The sequence below is a fragment of the Schistocerca piceifrons genome, chromosome 2 (assembly GCF_021461385.2).
Source record: "Schistocerca piceifrons isolate TAMUIC-IGC-003096 chromosome 2, iqSchPice1.1, whole genome shotgun sequence".
NCBI classification, from domain to species: Eukaryota; Metazoa; Arthropoda; class Insecta; order Orthoptera; family Acrididae; genus Schistocerca; species Schistocerca piceifrons.
Genome location: NC_060139.1, coordinates 436,747,128 through 436,766,348, shown reverse-complemented (window position 1 = coordinate 436,766,348; position 19,221 = coordinate 436,747,128). Strand labels below are relative to the sequence as shown.

Below are 19,221 nucleotides of genomic sequence, written 5' to 3'. Positions count from 1 at the left end.
ATTCGTGCTACAGGTACGAGAAGAAAAATACGCTTCTTACACCGTTTAATCTTATTTTATACGTCACTAACACTCCCACTAATTTAACAACACTTATATTATATTTATAACACCTGTAGACGTTTAAAAATAGCTTAATAACAACGCTTTTTATAATTATTTAGTGCAGCAAATACTCGAAGAGTCTGCGTCGGCGCAGTGTTTCCAACCAAGTTTTAATGGTGTTATTGTTTTTTTTTCTTTTTTTCATTCTCTTTTTTTATTTATTTATTTATTTTTTTTTTTTTTAAAGAACTATCCCTCATAAGCTCACTTTCAACAGCTCTCAGAAGACAGGCAGTTTTGGCATTGGCATAACACCATGTCACCTTGCTGAGTTCCCCCCTTGGTGGACATACTTTAACTAAGTCCTGAAAGTGAGGAGAGGTTGGAGGGTAGGACTATGCAGGAGAAGGAGGGCAAATGTGAACACCAGGGATCTCTGTGTGCAATAAGTGCAGGTCACTACCAAGATGTGGAGTACCCAAAATAGATTAGATTGGATCCACCAGGATATGTAATACATCAGAAAAACAAGGATATGCAATAAATATTTATGGAGGGAAACAAATATGCTAGTGTACCATTCAAAGGCCTCGAGTGAAATGATCCTCATGGACATGGAAAAAGTACAAATATCTTAAACATATTTTTATTTAAAAGTTGATAAATAACTTGTCACAAAATATGTAAATGTTCAATACATTGAGATTCTTACACTACCTTAGCCAAACATCTTGAAATAGAAAAATTATTTTATAACACTTATTTACAATGATCATATTACTATACTGAATTTGTGTGGAAGTCAGATTGGACTAATACATTATTTGATGTTATTAGTAACATATACACATCACTCTGTTCTATTAAGAAATTTGTCAGTTTAGTAGAAGGAGTTTGCCACCAATAAATCCTTTGGCTCCTGTTGAACTGAACTTGTTAAACTTTTTCTGGGTGCTGGCAAGTTGTTCAAAATGTATGTTCCTGAATAATGGACAGCCTTTCTGTCAAATACAAAGAATTGGACCTCTCAAAATAAAACACATGCACAGCCCCCTTGTGAGTTTCTGCAAAGTGTTTTCTGTAAGGGAATTATACAAGCCACCAGCATGTTATTGGCCGCTTCAGAATTCTATCTTTGTAACTGCTACTTTTTGATAAATAGGTGCATTGTGTATGTCTAAGACTGACTTGATGTATTTTATGCTTCTACTGCTCTGTCACTTTTTGGGTCTCGCAAAATACCGTAGAACACTAAATAGTGCACTGTAAATCCAAATCTCATGATCATCATCATCTATTTGGTTTCTTATTGCTCTCTTGTAACCACTATTTACTTTTGACGGCATTGAAATACATGCTTGTGATAGGAAAACCATTTGTTGGGAATCACTTGTATTGGTAGGTTCCATTTTTAAATTCTTATGTAAGTTATTTATTCTATATTGGCAATCTTTTTGTGTGTTCATGCAAAATATTCCACCTTCTACATTTAAACAACTGCATATTCAGCCAGAACATAGTGTGAGAGTGTGTGTGTGTGTGTGTGTGTGTGTGTGTGTGTGTGTGTGTGTACTATACCTTGAAAAAGGTTTTGTCTGAAATCTAGTAATGTTTTCATTCTTTTATGCTTACATGTTGACGACTCAGTACTTCTGCTATTCAGTGTGTTGTTAATTTCACTTGTAAATTATTTACAATCTGCCAGAGTTTTCCATACCTTATTTTTCTCCTACATTTTTTGTTTTTAATTTTTGTTGTCTGTGTATTTTGTTTACAGCTAATAAAAAATTTGCACAAGCAAGATGATGCTCTTCTACGAATCCCTGCATTTGAAAAGGCTGTATCAAGGGTTCTTAAGGATATCAAAGTTGTAAGAAGGTAAGAAAGAAGAAAATATCTTCACGGAAACAGGATAGATAGTAGATTATAATTTCTTTAAACCAGGAGCACTATGTAAATCTGTGTGGAAAAGAAATGGTTCCTAATTTCACACCCTCTCTATTAATAGAGAAGTTATAAATTATTCTGATAAACAACATAAAAGAATGATCCACAGAAATGTATGTCTAAACTCTACAGTTGTACAACAGCCAGTGATCTCTCATTAGTCTGTGGCAAGTCTGCATTTTTTTTGCTTCTTTGTGCAACAGTCATCTTGTTTGCAAGAAAGTATCCAAATCTGCCACCTAACTCCCATGATCTGCTATCCTGACAGTCATTCAGTTTGGATGATGAGTAATCACTTGGCCAGGATTTCATAAATTCAACACTTGTTGTACTCATCCTGAAATCTGTGTTTACCACCTTCCTGACAGATGTAATACATGTAATTTGTTTTGGCTTCTTTAACCCGGTTGGGACTTAGATTTTCTATCTTCAGGTTTAATTTCGTCCAACTAGTGTTTGTTTTATCACTGAAAGATCACTGACTTTGTAGTTTCTAGCTGATTGGCATATAGTTTTTTTTATGTCTTCTCTGTCTCCCATAGTGTAAAGTAGTACTTTTATAGAATTGTTCTGGTTTTGAATACAAAGTTATGTTTACTAAATTCTATAAATAATCCTGCAGGCTCATTTTGTATTTTTTTTATTTGAACCATTGTTACTGAAACTTATTGTACTTCAGCTTTGTATCTATCTGTCTGTCTTCTTGTGTCCTAATACCTTGAGTAATGTCCTCTGTTGTTAAAAAAAATATGTGACCATACTATGAGACAGCAAAGGACTTGGATGAGCAGTTGAATGGAATGGACAGTGTCTCGGAAGTAGGGTATAAGATGAACATCAACAAAAGCAAAACGAGGATAATGGAATGTAGTCGAATTAAGTCGGGTGATGCTGAGGGAATTAGATTAGGAAATGAGACACTTAAAGTAGTAAAGGAGTTTTGCTATTTGGGGAGCAAAATAACTGTTGATGGTCGATGTAGAGAGGATATAAAATGTAGACTGGCAAGGAAAGCGTTTCTGAAGAAGAGAAATTTGTTAACATCAAGTATTGATTTACATGTCAGGAAGTCGTTTCTGAAAGTATTTGTATGGAGTGTAGCCATGTATGGAAGTGAAACATGGACAATAAATAGTTTAGACAAGAAGAAAATAGAAGCTTTCAAAATGTGGTGCAACAGAAGAATGCTAAAGATTAGATGGGTAGATCACATAACTGATGAGGAGGTATTGAATAGAATTGGGGAGAAGAGGAGTTTGTGGCACAACTTGACTAGAAGAAGGGATCGGTTGGTAGGACATGTTCTGAGGCATCAAGGGATCACCAAATTAGTACTGGAGGGCAGTGTGGAGGGTAAAAAATCGTAGAGGGAGACCAAGAGATGAATACACCAAGCAGATTCAGAAGGATGTAGGTTGCAGTAGGTACTGGGAGATGAAGAAGCTTGCACAGGATAGAGTAGCATGGAGAGCTGCATCAGACCAGTCTCAGGACTGAAGACCACAACAACAACAACTTAAAATGAGTTAAATGTTACGGATCCTGGCGATGATTAGTAAATGTGTCTACTTTAACGGGGAGGGTGGGGGGGGGGGGTGGGGGGGGGGGCACGACCAATACTGTAGGCATATTGACTTATTAAACAGCAAACCTCAGTAAAATTCACTTTGACAAAAATAAGAGTAATTGATTAGTTTCCCTGGCTAATATATAAGAAATCATCCTCTAATTTATACGGTGTGAAAATTTCTGCTATGTATACAGGATTGGTTCCTGTGTGCAGCCAGCATTGTAAATAAACAAATAGCTTCTTATTGTCAGCAGTCACTTGTGTCAGTGCCATGCTGCTATTGTGGTATATTCTGCCTATGCAACATTAACAAGCGTAGAGCAAATCGATTCTGTCATGAACATGTTGCGGTAAGCATACATTCCCTGATAAAAGAAGAAAGAAATGTAGACTTGTAATTTAAAATAATAAAACCAAGTAAAAAATCTTACGGAACCAGGAAAAACTCAAAAGAAGTTAAAATGCCATGAACTGTACCATAATTAATTGAGAAAGTGTAATTCTGTATGGTAATACAGGCTGAAGCATGAATTAAAATTTTTATGCATCTTTAAACCCATTAGATACACAGGAAAGCAAAATTATCGCAAAAAGTTATCATTGCGGTGCTCAAAATTAAAAATATCTTACAATAAGTACTATAATGAAGAAAATAATCAATTTTTGGCAATATAATGTAAATGGATAGATAAAAAATCTACTCGCCAAACGGCGGCAGGAAAATGCACATATAAAATATGGTTTTATGGATACAAGCTTTTGCAGCCAGTAGCTCCTTCTTCTGACAGAAGGGTTGATGGGGAAGGAAGAGGGGTAAAGGAAAAGAACTGGAAAGGTATAGGAAAAGAGGTAGTGTTCAAAAAAGTTGCTCAGAACCCCAGGTCAGGGGAGACTTGCCGTAGGGGATGAGAAGTAAAGTTTTCTTTATCATCCTCCTAACATCTTGGTAACTATAATCCACGGAGGATTTTCACCTGTAGTGACCTCAGCTCCACAGACGGTTGCCTTGGTTAGTTATTTCTGAAATCAGCAGCTACGTGAGAGGTTGTTACTTCTGTACAGCATTGGGGAATGACTATGGTACAGTGGGCAGGAACCTCATCTGGGGTATGACAATGGGCTTTGTGTCACAAGTCAACTATAACTGTGTGCAGGTGATTGGCGTGAACAGAACTGTAGTGATGGTTGAAGTCTGGTGGCATAGTAGTCGTTGAAAACTTGCCTTCCTTTTGTAAAATAGTATACAGTGTCTTGACAGTACTCCACAATAGAAACATATCAGCGTGTTGTCCTCCATCCTTAGAATGTCTGTTGTTCTATTGGTCATTATACTTGACAGAGGAGTTGATTGTACTCGCATTGGTCAGATGCTGGGTTGTTGTTTGATGTCTGTGAGGTAAGTCCCAGTTGACAGAGTTCATTAGTCATGACACATTCGACTGGTGGTGGAGATTGGTACTAAGATAGAGAAACCTCTTCTTCAATGTGCTCTTTTGCCTATTGATGTATGGGGTTGGGGGTGGTGCGGGAGGCAACTTTAAAATTTCAAATGGGAACCCTCATTTTTTATTGCAGAATCAGATTCTACATAAAAAACTGTGTACATTTTGTTTTGATTCTTGGCAGTTGGTGCTGCTGTAATTCAAGAAAATCCATATTCTCATTTTTGAGTGGAAAATGGTTTCAGATAAATAAAAAATACTTATTTAATTCATAAATTTTGATTCGCTAAAACTAAAACTCTCCCTCTCTCCCCATGGGGAGGATTTTCTTGAATTACAGTGCCAACTACCAAGAATCAAAACAAATGTTTAAGACAAAATGTACATAGGTTTGTATGTAGAATCTGATTCTGCAATAAAAAATGGGGCATCCAATTTGAAATTTTAAAGTTGCCTCCCGCCCCACCTCCAGGGGGTGGTGGGCTAATTTTAGCACTAGCAGATGTCCCCCCTCAAAAATAATCAACTTTGGATTCTACACATTTTTTCATGTGAAGCTTATTTTTCGAGTTATTCTGGTTTGTCAACTTAAAATTTACACCCTTTAAATGTTTTGAAGTACCTAGCATCTTCACCAGACTATGACACATTTTAAGCACAATCAAGACCAAATCTGAAAACAGGGTCACCACTGAAGTATGAGACTTAGCACTAACATTACTGGCTCACAGATTGAGAATGCTGATATTTGTACTAACATTGGAAATTTCAGAATATGCACACATTACAAACATAAAAATTTCAAGAACCATCTAGAAAAGAGAAGTACTAAATAACATCTGTATGAGGATGCAGTCATTTTATCCTCATACTGGGTGGATATGCCAACACATATGCACCATGATTTGGGTTATTTTTGGTTTCATATGGCCCTGAGAACAATGGCTGCCAGTTTTTATTCTTATGTTGTAATAATAATGATTTCAGATTGGTTTCCAACAGAATTTTGGTCCCAGTTGTGTAGCTTTGCCTGTTCCTTATTGGTCAGCCGTATTGCTGTTTCTCACAGCTTTTCACCTCCCATCTCTCGATTTTCTTTGTTGCTTGTGGTCGACAATTAAACCACCCATTCTTCCGTATGCTTCTTAACATTAACTTCGCTGAGATAGTGTTAGTTGTAGATTTCTTTGAACTGATTAATGTAATTAATCCGGTGTGTTTGCTTGTGGTAGCAATAAGTACATGGAAACTGATTTAATCCTCAAAAGAGGTGTTCAACTGGGTTACTTTCAGGATGATAGCAAGATGTGAGGATTTGTTTGATATTATTTTGCTTGTAAAAATCTTTGCCACTGGTAGCCTATGAAATTAGCAGCATTGTCAGACAGCAAGTTCTGCACCTTACTGATGTGCTGAATCTAATCATTCGCCATCTTGTTAATAATCACTTGGGATGTAACCATTTTGATGGTTTTATAATTTAACATATTTACTGAATAAGTCATAAAATCCTATGATGTGTTTCACTTCTCCTCTAGCCTGACTGATGGGCCCATTACATCAATACTGACAACTTGCAGAGGTTTCGTTATTATGATCAGATGCAAAAAATATTTCGAACCCTGATTTGTATTATGATCAGATGCAAAAAATATTTCAAACTGTGGTTCTGACGAAGATGAAATTTTCATAGCACGTTCTGTACCTTATATTGTAGATTTGGTATGTTGCAGTACTGTCAGATTTTTTCTTAACACCAAATAACTCCATAGTGGGGGGTTGGGTTGTTTGGGGAAGACCATACAGCGAGGTCATTGGTCTCATCGGGTTAGGAAAAGATGGGGAAGGGAGTCGGCCGTACCTTTCAAAAGAACCATCCCGGCATTTGCCTGGAGCGATTTAGGGAAATCACGGAAAACCTAAATCAGGATGGCCGGATGTGGGATTGAACCGTCGTCCTCCCAAATGCGAGTCCAGTGTGCTAGCCACTGTGCCACCTAGCTCGGTAATTCCATAGTGCCCCAAGCAATATGTGTATGCAAAAGTAATTTTGCTTTGTAATTGGATGGAATAGATGTGGACCATTGTTTGGATTATGGAGTTCTCCTGTGATCCAACATGTGTTGGTACAATTTGTACAAAGTGATAATGTTCTGATTATCTCCAGTGCAAAGCTGTTGAATAACATGTTTCCAATGATTATGTGCCTTCTGCAATTCGTACATATTGCTTCAGATTTCTAAATAGTATTTATGATAATTTTTGTCCTTCATTAAAAAAAATATAGAACTCAGACATTTGTTCATCAGCAGCCTCTTTATTCCTCAATCCTTCCAGAAGTCAAGAAAGAGCATCACCCATAACATTATTCTATTTTTACATACACTATTTGAGAACTGTATTCTTGTAGGATTAATGTCCAATGTGCTAAACATGGTTGTAACAGCCTGCACGTCTGAAGAAAACTTTAAGACTGATAAGACTTCGATGTGTACCAGCCAGATAATAGTGGAATTTGCAGGAAGACCAGATAATGGTGAGTGATTCTAATTTGTCGTCATGTAAGCATGTTCACAATATGTTGAGATTTGGCTAGCAAATGCCATTGCACAGAATGGTGGCCAGTTTGCCAGCTAGGAATGCAGGAGGGAGTGGCAGTAGGTATATGGGTGGCACGATTGTAGTGGCCAGTGGGAAATGGCACACATTGAAAGGGGCTTGGAGCATGAATTGGGAAGGGTTGGCCGAACGGAGGAATGGGAGACTGTTGGATGGAGAGTGCAGGGACAGTGGGCTACATGGAGTGAGGCCAGGATGATTACGGGAACAGAGGATGTGTTGTAAGCATAACTCTCATCTGTGTTGGTAAGAGAAGCTGATAGTGAAGGGTAAGCTCCAGATGTGTTATGAAGTAGTCATTGAAATTGAGCATGTTGTACTCAGCTGCATATTGTGCCACCAGTTGGTCAACTTTTTTCTCGACAACAGTTTGGCAGTGTCCATTCCTCCTGGTGGACAGTTGGGTGGTATTCATATCAACATAAAACGCTGTGCAGTGCTTGCATCAGAATTGGTGTATGGCTGCTTTAACATGTGGCTCGGCCTCTGACAGGGTAGCAAAAGCCTGTGATAGTACCAGAGTATGAGGTGCTGTTTCGGTGGATTTGGCAGGTCTTGCACCTTGGTTTGCCACAGGGATATGATTCCTGGGGTTAGGAGTTGGAGTGGCAAAGGGATGAACTAGAATGTTGTGTTGGTAGGTTGGGTGACAAAACACCAGTTTGGGAGGGGTGGGAAGAATATTGGGTAGGATGTCCCTCATTTTAGGACAGGATGAGAGATGGTAAAAGCCCTAATGAAAGAATGTGGCTCAGTTGTTCCAGACTGGGGTGGTGTTGGATGTCAAAGGGGACACTCCTATGTAGCTGGTCCTTGGGAGTATGGGCAGGGGGGGGGGGGGGGGCGGCATATGACTCAGGAAATCTATTTGTGGACTAGGTTTGAGGGGTATTACTTCTCTGTGAAAGCCTTTGTAAGGCCTACAGCATGACAAGACTGTCACCAGGCACAGCGTCGAGAGGCTGTGGGGTAGGGAGGTGGGGAGGGATGGGGAATGAGGAGTGGAAGAGGAGAGGAGCAGGGTAGAGGAAAGATGAGTGAGTGCATTGGCAGAGGATGGCGTACAATGGGGATGAGGGGGCTTGAGCAGGTAGAAGGTGATAGGACAGAATGTGTGGAAACTGTTGGGCGGAGGGTATGTGGGCAGTAGGTTGCTGTTTTTCAAGGCCAGGGTAATTTAAGGAGTTCAGAAAAGCTGATTGTGGAAGGGAGAATACATATGGCTTGGGCTGTGAAACAGCCATTGAAGTCAAGTTTGTTATGTTCAGTGGCATGTTGTGGATAAGGGTCTATTGTCCACTTTGCTCGTGGCCACAGTTTGGTGGTGGCCGTTCATCCTGATAGACACCTGGTTGGTAGTCATACCAGTATAATACACTGTGCATGGTAGCAGCGGAGTTGGTATATAACAAGGCTGCTTTCACAGGTTGCTCGGTCTGATGGGGTAGGATAAGCCTGTCACAGGGCTGGAATAGGAAGTGCTCGGTGAGTTAATTGGGCAGGTCTTTTACCTGGCTCTTCCACAGTGATATGATCCCTGTGACAAGTGGCTGGGATTGTATGTGGCATTGGGTTGGACTAGGAAATTGTGTAAGCTTGATGGGCAACGTAACAGTACTTTAGGAAGGGTTGGAAGGGTGTTGGATAGGATGTCCCATCATTTCTGACCATGATAATAGGTAATCAAAGTGCTGAAAAAGGATATGGCTCAGTTGTTCCAGCCTGGTGTAGTATTGAGTGACAGAGGGGCACTCCTTTGTAGCTGGTTCTTGGGGATCTTGGGAGAATTGTGGGTGTATGGGGAAATGGGAAGGGAAGGTCCTATCTTTGGACCAAGTTTGGAGTTTAGTGCCTGTCTGTGAAGGACTTGGTGAGACCTTCAGCATACTGGGCAATGGAGTTTTTGTCACTGCAGATTTTTTTCTGTGGAAGGGATGAAGGCTGTCAAAATTTGGGTACCTTTGGTGGTTGTTGGGTTTAATGTAGGTAGAGATGTGGATGGAGCCAGCAGAGATGAGGAAATCAATGTCCAGGAATGTGGCATGCTGGGTTGAGGAGAACCATGTGAAGCAGATGAGAGAGAAGTGTTGAGGTTGTAAAGGAATGAGGATATATTGTCTTGGCCCTGAGTATAGATCATGAACATATCATCAATGAACAGACTATGGGTTTGGCATTTTGGAAGGCTAGGAAGAACTCTACATGACCCATAAACAGGTTGGCATTGAAGGTGTCATGTGGATGCCCATGGCTGTGTTGCAGATTGTTTGTATACCTTTCCTTCAAAGGAGAAGTAGTTGTGAGCTAGGATAAAGTTAGTAAGGCATATGAGGTAGGAGGCAGGAGGTTTGGAATCTGAAGGATGTTGGAAAAGATAGTGTTCAATAGTGGCAAGACTGTGGGCTTGAGGGGTGTTGGTCTATATGGAAAAGGTGACAACAGTGATGAGTAGGTATCCAAGAGGTAAAGGAGTTTGGGGATGGTGGAGAGTTGGTGAAGGAAGTGGTTTACATCTTTGATGTGGGGGCCTAGATTTTGGGCAATTGGTTGGAGGTGTTGGTCAATGAGGTCTGAAATTCTTTCAGTGGGGGCACAATAACCAGCAACAATGGAGCATCTAGGAATGTTGGGTTTGTGTGTTTTGGGGATCATGTAGAAGGTGGGTGTGGGGGATGTCATAAGGGTGAGGAGGGAAGTAGATTCACAGGAGAGGTTCTGGGAAGGGCCTAAGACTTTAAGTAGGGGTTGGAGGTTATGTTGGACTTCTGGGACAGGATCACTGGCACAGTTTTAAGTTGGAGGAGTCAGATAATTGGCAGAAGCACTCCACCAGGTAGTCACTGTGGTTCATAATGACAGTGGTGGAACCATTGTCTACAGGTAGGACAATTAGGTCAGGATTTGTTTTGAGGTTGTGTATGGCTGTCCCCACACCCACCCACTCCTCACCTTACTGCTCTACAGCCTCCCGACTCAACACTGGTCCTGGTGGCAGTCTTCTCATGCCTCCGTATAGTTCCTGCATGCTCCACCAGACAGCATTCTACACTCGCCACACCTGTATCCTACTCCCTGCCCCCTCCAGATTTCTGTGTTCATTCAATGTGACAACTGCATTCTGGTCTGTGCTGCTGAAGATGGTGGTCATACATGCTTGAGGTGTGTTTGCTGGTATGAATGAGTGTATATGTGTTTCCTCTTCTGAAAAATTCTTTGGCTGAATGTAAATGTGTAACAGTGCTTTTATTGTGCATGTCTGCAGCTCTGCGAGTCATCTTTATGGCAAGTAGCAGTCTATCCTTTTCCTTACATTATTATTATTATTCTAATTTTGTCACTCAGAGATGACATGGATTGATGATGAACTGAAACTTTTTTATTATGTGGAAAAGTCCTGCTGTGAAATTCATTTGATCCTTTTACAGACTCCATGATACTTTACTTCATGTTGATATTTGCCTGTCTGTTAGACACTTTCACATTATGTTAGCCAACAGCCTAACGTTTCAATGGTTGACATCTCTTCTACACTGATATTATCGTCCCCTACTGCTTTATAATTTGTGTAATACAGGTCTGTTGTAAAGCAGACTTGATACATGTAGCAACAACTATGTAAATGGTCTTTGCACCACAAAGCTTCCCAGATGTACTTGTTTCCAAGTGAACTGTTTAGACTGTGGTGGCTTGTTCTCTAGATGTATATATTAAACTTTTCTTCCTCAATCATAGTTATCAGACCAAGCTTTCCCATTAACTCTGATTGCTCTCATGGAACTAGATACAGAGTCTCTGGATATCTGTAGGAGATTTATGACTGTTGTCTTGAAATAAATAAACACTGATAAGATTCTGTAACTGGGAGTTTGTGTGTTCCATCATAACAGAAGATCAGCATTGCACCACAGTGGTCACAGATGTTTTGCTGCTCAGACAGCATGCCATCAACCAGATCTTAATTAATACTAGTGTCTTTGTCCTGGATTTCTTCTCCCTGGCTACCCTTCCATAAACTGGAAATAGAGAAGAGTGAAAAAAGGTCTCTACGTTCAAATACGTATTTGATGTAAACTAAAATGACCCAAGAAGTAGCAACTTCGAGTTAAAACTCCTCCCATGAATGAGAAATACATAATGGGTGCACAAGTAGAGGTTGTGATGCAGGAACAATGACATATGCAAGACAAGTTTGAGTCTGGCTGTGAATTGCACACAGATAGCCAAAATGCTTAAGGAGGCCACTTGCATAAAGCAAGAAATCTGGGTTTGTGTACCAGTCTGGCACAAATTTCCATTGTCATCATTTCCTTCTACAGCCGATGGGTGTTCAAATTCGTGACTGTGTATACATTCATGTATTTCATTATGGCTGTATTCACCCAACTGCCTGTTCATGCATGTCTGAAGAAACATTGCATCATTCTTTTTAACTACACAAGCAGTGTAATATTGTATTTATTCACCAATACCAGGCAGCAACTTTCAATTAAAATGCCCTTCTCTGTATGGACATTGTGTAATGTGTGTACAAGTATGGGAATGATGAGATATGGAAATTGGTGCCTGGTCATGATTTGTGCATGGATAGCCATTGCATTTAAGTTGACTGCTATTGTAAAGCAGTACAAAGCAGTACAGAGGGCTAAGCGGAGACACCTCTGCATAAAGTCAGGATAGCTGTTGATAGCGTGTGATGCATTGGTGACTCACTAAAACATTATTATTTATTATTTTATTCTTAGTGTCTGCAAGTCATTGTTCTTCTGCACCAGCCTCAACTGTTGCTCATTCAGCTGCACATGGGGTTCTAGCCAATGTCTGTTGATTCAGCTCAATGACTGCATGCTCAGGATGTGATCTCAGTGACCCCAGCGCTGTGGCAGACAACTGGCAACCAGGCACAGCCATTGCCCAGCATGAAGTGATTTTGTGCTGGCTGCTGGAACGCACAGTCTCACTCCGAATTCTATAATGTCCCTTGATGACCCATATACGCTGTACCTGGTGTTCATAGTTGTGCAGTGGGTTGATCTCCTCCCAATCCCTGGTAGGTGTCAGTGCCCAAAGGCACATGAGTGTTGAACAGGAATGTGGTGACCAACAGGCCCTGTTGCTGGCTTCCACATCGAAATCTGGTACTGGCAGCACTCTGCAGTGTGGTGTTGTTGGAAGACAGTCAGTTTCTCCATCAGTACCTGGTAGGTGGTGAGCAGCATGAAGTTCATCAAGTGCATGTCTTCGTCTAGTTCGTAGACTATTCTGTAGCATCTAGGACATACTGTAGATTCACTACAGTGTGGTAATATGGTATTGAGTTTAGTGTGAGTGCTATCGATCCCAATGTTCAACTCATGATGACAGCTGGAGAGCTGTAATATTTAGAAGGAGCTAGCATGAGGCTGTGAGGTGAAGCTTGGTTCATAATGACCCTATTCTATCCAAAGACACAAAAAAATACCGGTAGTATACAGGAAATGTTACAAAATCTTTTCAAGGAAGTGCGAAATATACATGAATACTTATGGAATTGAAACAGTTTAAGCCACAACAAAAGAGCTGTCATTGCATAAGTAATGGCCATTTATCATATGTAGAGCATAACATGAATTCCAGTACACCACAAAGGACTTCTAATTACATGTGTAAACAGAGTAGTGCTGAAGAGAAGATCAGAGGTATAAGTGTTACAGTTGCACAAAATATTTAGGAGTTGGTCATGTGAAACTATACCATAAATGTTCACCAAAGATAGTCCAGCCCCTGCACTTAGCGAGAAACTTATTGTCAAGATATTTTTGAACCATATAACAAAACTACTGTCTAAAGATCTTTGACCAAGAGTTTTATTCAGTACTACTATATTTACACATGTTACTAGTATATTTTCTTTCAAAAGTCCTATGTGGTATACAGGAATTCATGACATGATCTACATACGAGATGTGGCCAAATGTGATGATGTGGCGTAAACTGTTTTAATCCTGTAAGTATTCGTGTATATTTTACACTTCCTGGGAAAAGAAATTATAACATTTCCTGTGTAGTACATGTATTTTTTGTGTCTTTGGGTAGAATCCTTGAAGATAGTCTATGTCTGAAACTGGCCGATATTTGGGTTTTAAATGTAAAATAAGCTGATGGTCAAACAAGCATTATATACATTTCTTGATGGCCTTTAATAGTCACCTTCCAAAAATGTTATTAGTAATAAGTGTATACATGCCTTGTATTAAAAAAAAATTAGTCTACAACTGTTGTCTGTGTTGCATCTCAATCTAAGTCTTGAATATTAGGTAGCATAATTAATCTACTTTGTAACCGTGTCCTGCTGCATACAGTATTCACACTTTCCACTTGTGTTACTTTTTACTAGTTCGTTTTCATTCCACAAATATCTGGTGGATGGTTAACTCAGTTGAACGAGACATCTGATGCTTTGTACAAATGTAAGTTGCACAAATGAACACTAGAACCAAGGTTATGCTTGTCATTGATACATTGAAGCCCTCAGGGGCTCACTATTCATTTGCTGGGTTCAAGCTTGGTGACCCCGGGTTTTCTGAGCTGGGGACTTGTAAGCGCCACCAAACCCCTGTCACTGTAAGCTCCAGGCCTACTTTAGCAACCATTGCACAGTGTGGCAGTGGAACTTTGTGTGTCATTGAGAACAGAGATCTTGGCTTGACACCTGAACTGCAAGGATGGTAAAAACATCTATAAAAAACCCTCACTCTCTGAGTGTGCTGCACGCTGATGAGGTGCATGGCTGTTGAGCTGGATGTGGGGCCAAGATGGAACTCTCTGAATTATCTCCTCCTCCTCCTCCTCCTCCTCCTCCCAGCGGTAAGGGTGGACCACTGATAGGTACTAACACTAAGTCAAATAAGAGGGCTTGTGTAGCCAGTCCTCCTGACACAGGGGTAAAGTCTGAGAGTTTTAGGTTTAGTAAAAGAACACATGCTGACAGTTGGAATATGTTTTTAATAGAGAAAAAATAGAGGGCAGCTTTGAGGAAGTTTTGCCTTTGTATATTTTAAAAGGCTTAGAAGGCATTGCTGACAGTTTAAAAATCAGTTAAGTTATTATGTGATGGGACACTGTTGGTGGAAACAGCAAGTTCTCAACAAGTTAAGCACCTACAGAAAGTGCAATGCCTTGGGGCATATGACATCGAAACTGAGCTGCACACCACCTTGAATTACAGCAAAAGTGTGGTCACATGCAGGGATCTGATGGACATTCGTAAAGAGGAAATGAAAGGTGAATGGGCTCAAAAAGGTACAGTCGATGTGCAAAATAGGAAGGAAGGGAGGCAGATTGGGTTTAACATCCCATTGACATTGAGGTCATTAGAGACAAAGCACAAGCTCGGAGTGTGTCAAGGATGGGGAAGGAAATCAGCCGTGCCCTTTCAAAGGAACTGTCCTAGCATTTACCTGAAGTGATTTAGGGAACTCAAGGAAAACTTAAATCTGCATGGCTGAGTGCTGATTTGAACTGTTGTCCTCCCAAATGCAAGTCCAATGTGCTAACCACTGTGCCACCTTGGTCTGTACGCAAAATAATGTGAAGAGGATGAATGAGGATCTTGTAAAGTCTGACTAAAGTCCATCTCCTGTACCTTGATGTTTAATACCACGAAACTTCCTGTGCGTGTTAAGGCAGGTTTCCGTCACCTATGTGTGTGGCCTTATATACAAATCCAATGCATTGTTTCAAATGCCAGCATTTGGGCATACTACTCTTGGGTCTCATGTAGAAGCTACTTGTGGCAAATGTGGCTAGGCCATCATGAAGGTGTCCCATGTTCCTGTCCGTTGAAGTGTGTGATTTGCTCTGGAGCTCACCCTGTCTGGAGCCTGGACTGCAGCATATACCTGGAAGAACAGAATATTTAACAGCTTAAGACTACAGAGCACATCCAATATAACGAGGCCAAAACAGTGTATAAAGGCTTGCTGCCCCTAGCGTTTGCTACCTCCTTTGATTCTGTTGTTAAACAGCCAGTGCAGAAAGCCGATGCTGATACACAAATGAAAGTTGCTGGAGTCAGCACTGGTAACTGAATATTGCTGCAGTCATTTTGAGTGGAGCTCCAGGCCCCTTAAAAGGTTCCATTTGGTATGCCGTCCAGTGTTGCCACAACCACAGCCCTGGCTGCAAAGCCTACACAGGGAAAAAAATCAAAGGTGCAATGTCCACCACAGGTGGAATCGGGAAGTAAACAGCCTGACAATGTCAATGTCTTCCTCACTGACGTCTCTCTTGATTATTCTTCAGAGGTGATGGACCTTGATATCAGGCTCAGGCAATCATCGCACACCAAGACTAAGCCTCCACCTGTTGCGCGCTCCCCTCCACGGCAGAAAGTCAGGATGATATTGTAATCCCGTGATAGACGGCTCCCATCCTCCCGTGGAACATTAATGGGTTCAAGACACATGTGGAGGAACTGAAGGCCGTAGCACAGGAACATTCCCTGTGCTTGTTTTTGCAAGAAACACATTTTAAAGCATCTGGTGCCCCTGTCTTATGGAGAGCTATACACTCAATCACAAGGATGACCCACCCCGTGGGTTTGGGGATTAGAATAGGCTGGAGGGATACCTGCCTGTCGTAAGAGATGACTAAAAGGAATCTCCTACTTTTTGACCTTAACCATCTTATATCCATCATGCGCTGAGACCTTCTGCACCTGTTACTGTCATGGCTCCGCAACTCCACCCATAATCCAGCTATTTGGGTGAGGATACCGTACTGGGTGCATAATCTATATTTGTTGTTTGCTGTCATCTTCTGCACCCATGACAATAATGGATCTTTTTGCACTCAATATCCAGCATGGTAGCCAGTCCATCATGGGGGGGGGGGGGGGGGGGGGGTTGTCATGTACCCTTTTGACATAGCCTGCTGACAACTCAGGGATAGCTCTGTTGTTGCAAATTCGCAATGTATGCCAAGGATTTAATGCCCACCTACCTGGGGCATCAGGACTCCAGGCGATGACCATCCTGCCAGGTGGCCTTTGTTGAGGCGGGGTGGCACTCATGAAGAAAGCCCCTGGTCAGAGTGTGTGGCATCAGGGCAGATGACCTGCATTGAAGTGGGCGAAGCCATCTTTTGCTGGTAGTCAGATGACCCCAGCAGTCTCTAAGAAAGAAAGGCTAGATTTCAATGCCAAGAAGTATGACCCCAATTCATTCCACTCCCTGTAGGAGGAATGTAGGGCTACAGAAACAAGACAGCCATATTCAGCTCATTACTTAGTTTGCACCAGAACTGATGGGTACTTCTTTCTGGTTGTTGTTGTTGTTGTTGTGGTCTTCAGTCCTGAGACTGGTTTGATGCAGCTCTCCATGCTACTCTATCCTGTGCAAGCTTTTTCATCTCCCAGTACCTACTGCAACCTACATCCTTCTGAATCTGCTTAGTGTATTCATCTCTTGGTCTCCCTCTACGATTTTTACCCTCCAAGCTGCCCTCCAATACTAAATTGGTGATCCCTTGATGCCTCAGAACATGTCCTACCAACCGATCCCTTCTTCTGGTCAAGTTGTGCCACAAACTTCTCTTCTCCCCAATCCTATTCAATACTTCCTCATTAGTTATGTGATCTACCCATCTAATCTTCAGCATTCTTCTGTAGCACCACATTTCGAAAGCTTCTATTCTCTTCTTGTCCAAACTATTTATCGTCCATGTTTCACTTCCATACATGGCTACACTCCATACGAATACTTTCAGAAATGACTTCCTGACACTTAAATCTATACTCGATGTTAACAAATTTCTCTTCTTCAGAAACGCTTTCCTTGCCATTGCCAGCCTACATTTTATATCCTCTCTACTTCGACCATCATCAGTTATTTTGCTCCCCAAATAGCAAAACTCCTTTACTACTTTAAGAGCCTCATTTCCTAATCTAATTCCCTCAGCATCACCCGACTTGATTAGACTACATTTCATTATCCTTGTTTTGCTTTTGTTGATGTTCATCTTATATCCTCCTTTCAAGACACTGTCCATTCCATTCAACTGCTCTTCCAAGTCCTTTGCTGTCTCGGACAGAATTACAATGTCATCGGCGAACCTCAAAGTTTTTATTTCTTCTCCATGAATTTTAATACCTACTCCGAATTTTTCTTTTGTTTCCTTTACTGCTTGCTCAATATACAGATTGAACAACATCGGGGAGAGGCTACAACCCTGTCTTACTCCCTTCCCAACCACTGCTTCCCTTTCATGTCCCTCGACTCTTATAACTGCCATCTGGTTTCTGTACAAATTGTAAATAGCCTTTCGCTCCCTGTATTTTACCCCTGCCACCTTTAGAATTTGAAAGAGAGTATTCCAGTCAACATTGTCAAAAGCTTTCTCTAAGTCTACAAATGCTAGAAACGTAGGTTTGCCTTTCCTTAATCTTTCTTCTAAGATAAGTCGTAAGGTCAGTATTGCCTCACGTGTTCCAGTGTTTCTACGGAATCCAAACTGATCTTCCCCGAGGTTGGCTTCTACTAGTTTTTCCATTCGTCTGTAAAGAATTCGTGTTAGTATTTTGCAGCTGTGACTTATTAAGCTGATAGTTCGGTAATTTTCACATCTGTCAACACCTGCTTTCTTTGGGATTGGAATTATTATATTCTTCTTGAAGTCTGAGGGTATTTCGCCTGTTTCATACATCTTGCTCACCAGATGGTAGAGTTTTGTCAGGACTGGCTCTCCCACGGCCGTCAGTAGTTCCAATGGAATATTGTCTACTCCGGGGGCCTTGTTTCGACTCAGGTCTTTCAGTGCTCTGTCAAACTCTTCACGCAGTATCATATCTCCCATTTCATCTTCATCTACATCCTCTTCCATTTCCATAATATTGTCCTCAAGTACATCGCCCTTGTATAGACCCTCTATATACTCCTTCCACCTTTCTGCTTTCCCTTCTTTGCTTAGAACTGGGTTTCCATCTGAGCTCTTGATATTCATACAAGTCGTTCTCTTATCTCCAAAGGTCTCTTTAATTTTCCTGTAGGCGGTATCTATCTTACCCCTTGTGAGATAGGCCTCCACATCCTTACATTTGTCCTCTAGCCATCCCTGCTTAGCCATTTTGCACTTCCTGTCGATCTCATTTTTGAGACGTTTGTATTCCTTTTTGCCTGTTTCACTTACCGCATTTTTATATTTTCTCCTTTCATCAATTAAATTCAATATTTCTTCTGTTACCCAAGGATTTCTACTAGCCCTAGTCTTTTTACCTACTTGATCCTCTGCTGCCTTCACTACTTCATCCCTCAAAGCTACCCATTCTTCTTCTACTGTATTTATTTCCCCCATTCCTGTCAATTGCTCCCTTATGCTCTCCCTGAATCTCTGTACAACCTCTGGTTCTTTTAGTTTTTCTGGTTATAAAGTGTTTATTTTTTGTTGAAAATGTAGATGATAAGTTTGGGGAAGTGGCGGTCGAAAATGAGAAATGAGTCAGTCCTCATTAAGACAGCATGTCCAGCCCAGTCACATGCTTTGCCTGCCTGTGACAAGCTGGATGATATTCCCATTTCAGTCACTCCACATAAAAGCTTAAACATGGTCCAGGGGCTTATTTTT

General features: G+C 41.0%; 1 protein-coding gene across 2 annotated transcripts in view; it reads left to right on the top strand.

Annotated features, from left to right (window-relative positions):
* LOC124777296 (T-cell activation inhibitor, mitochondrial-like) overlaps window positions 1–19,221 on the top strand; it is a 344,729-nt gene that overhangs the window by 234,877 nt on the left and 90,631 nt on the right. For both annotated transcript variants that reach the window (XM_047252648.1, XM_047252647.1), the window contains one exon: window positions 1,823–1,923. In XM_047252648.1, the coding sequence (XP_047108604.1) occupies window positions 1,823–1,923 (101 nt within the window). The remainder of the gene's footprint in view (window positions 1–1,822; window positions 1,924–19,221) is intronic.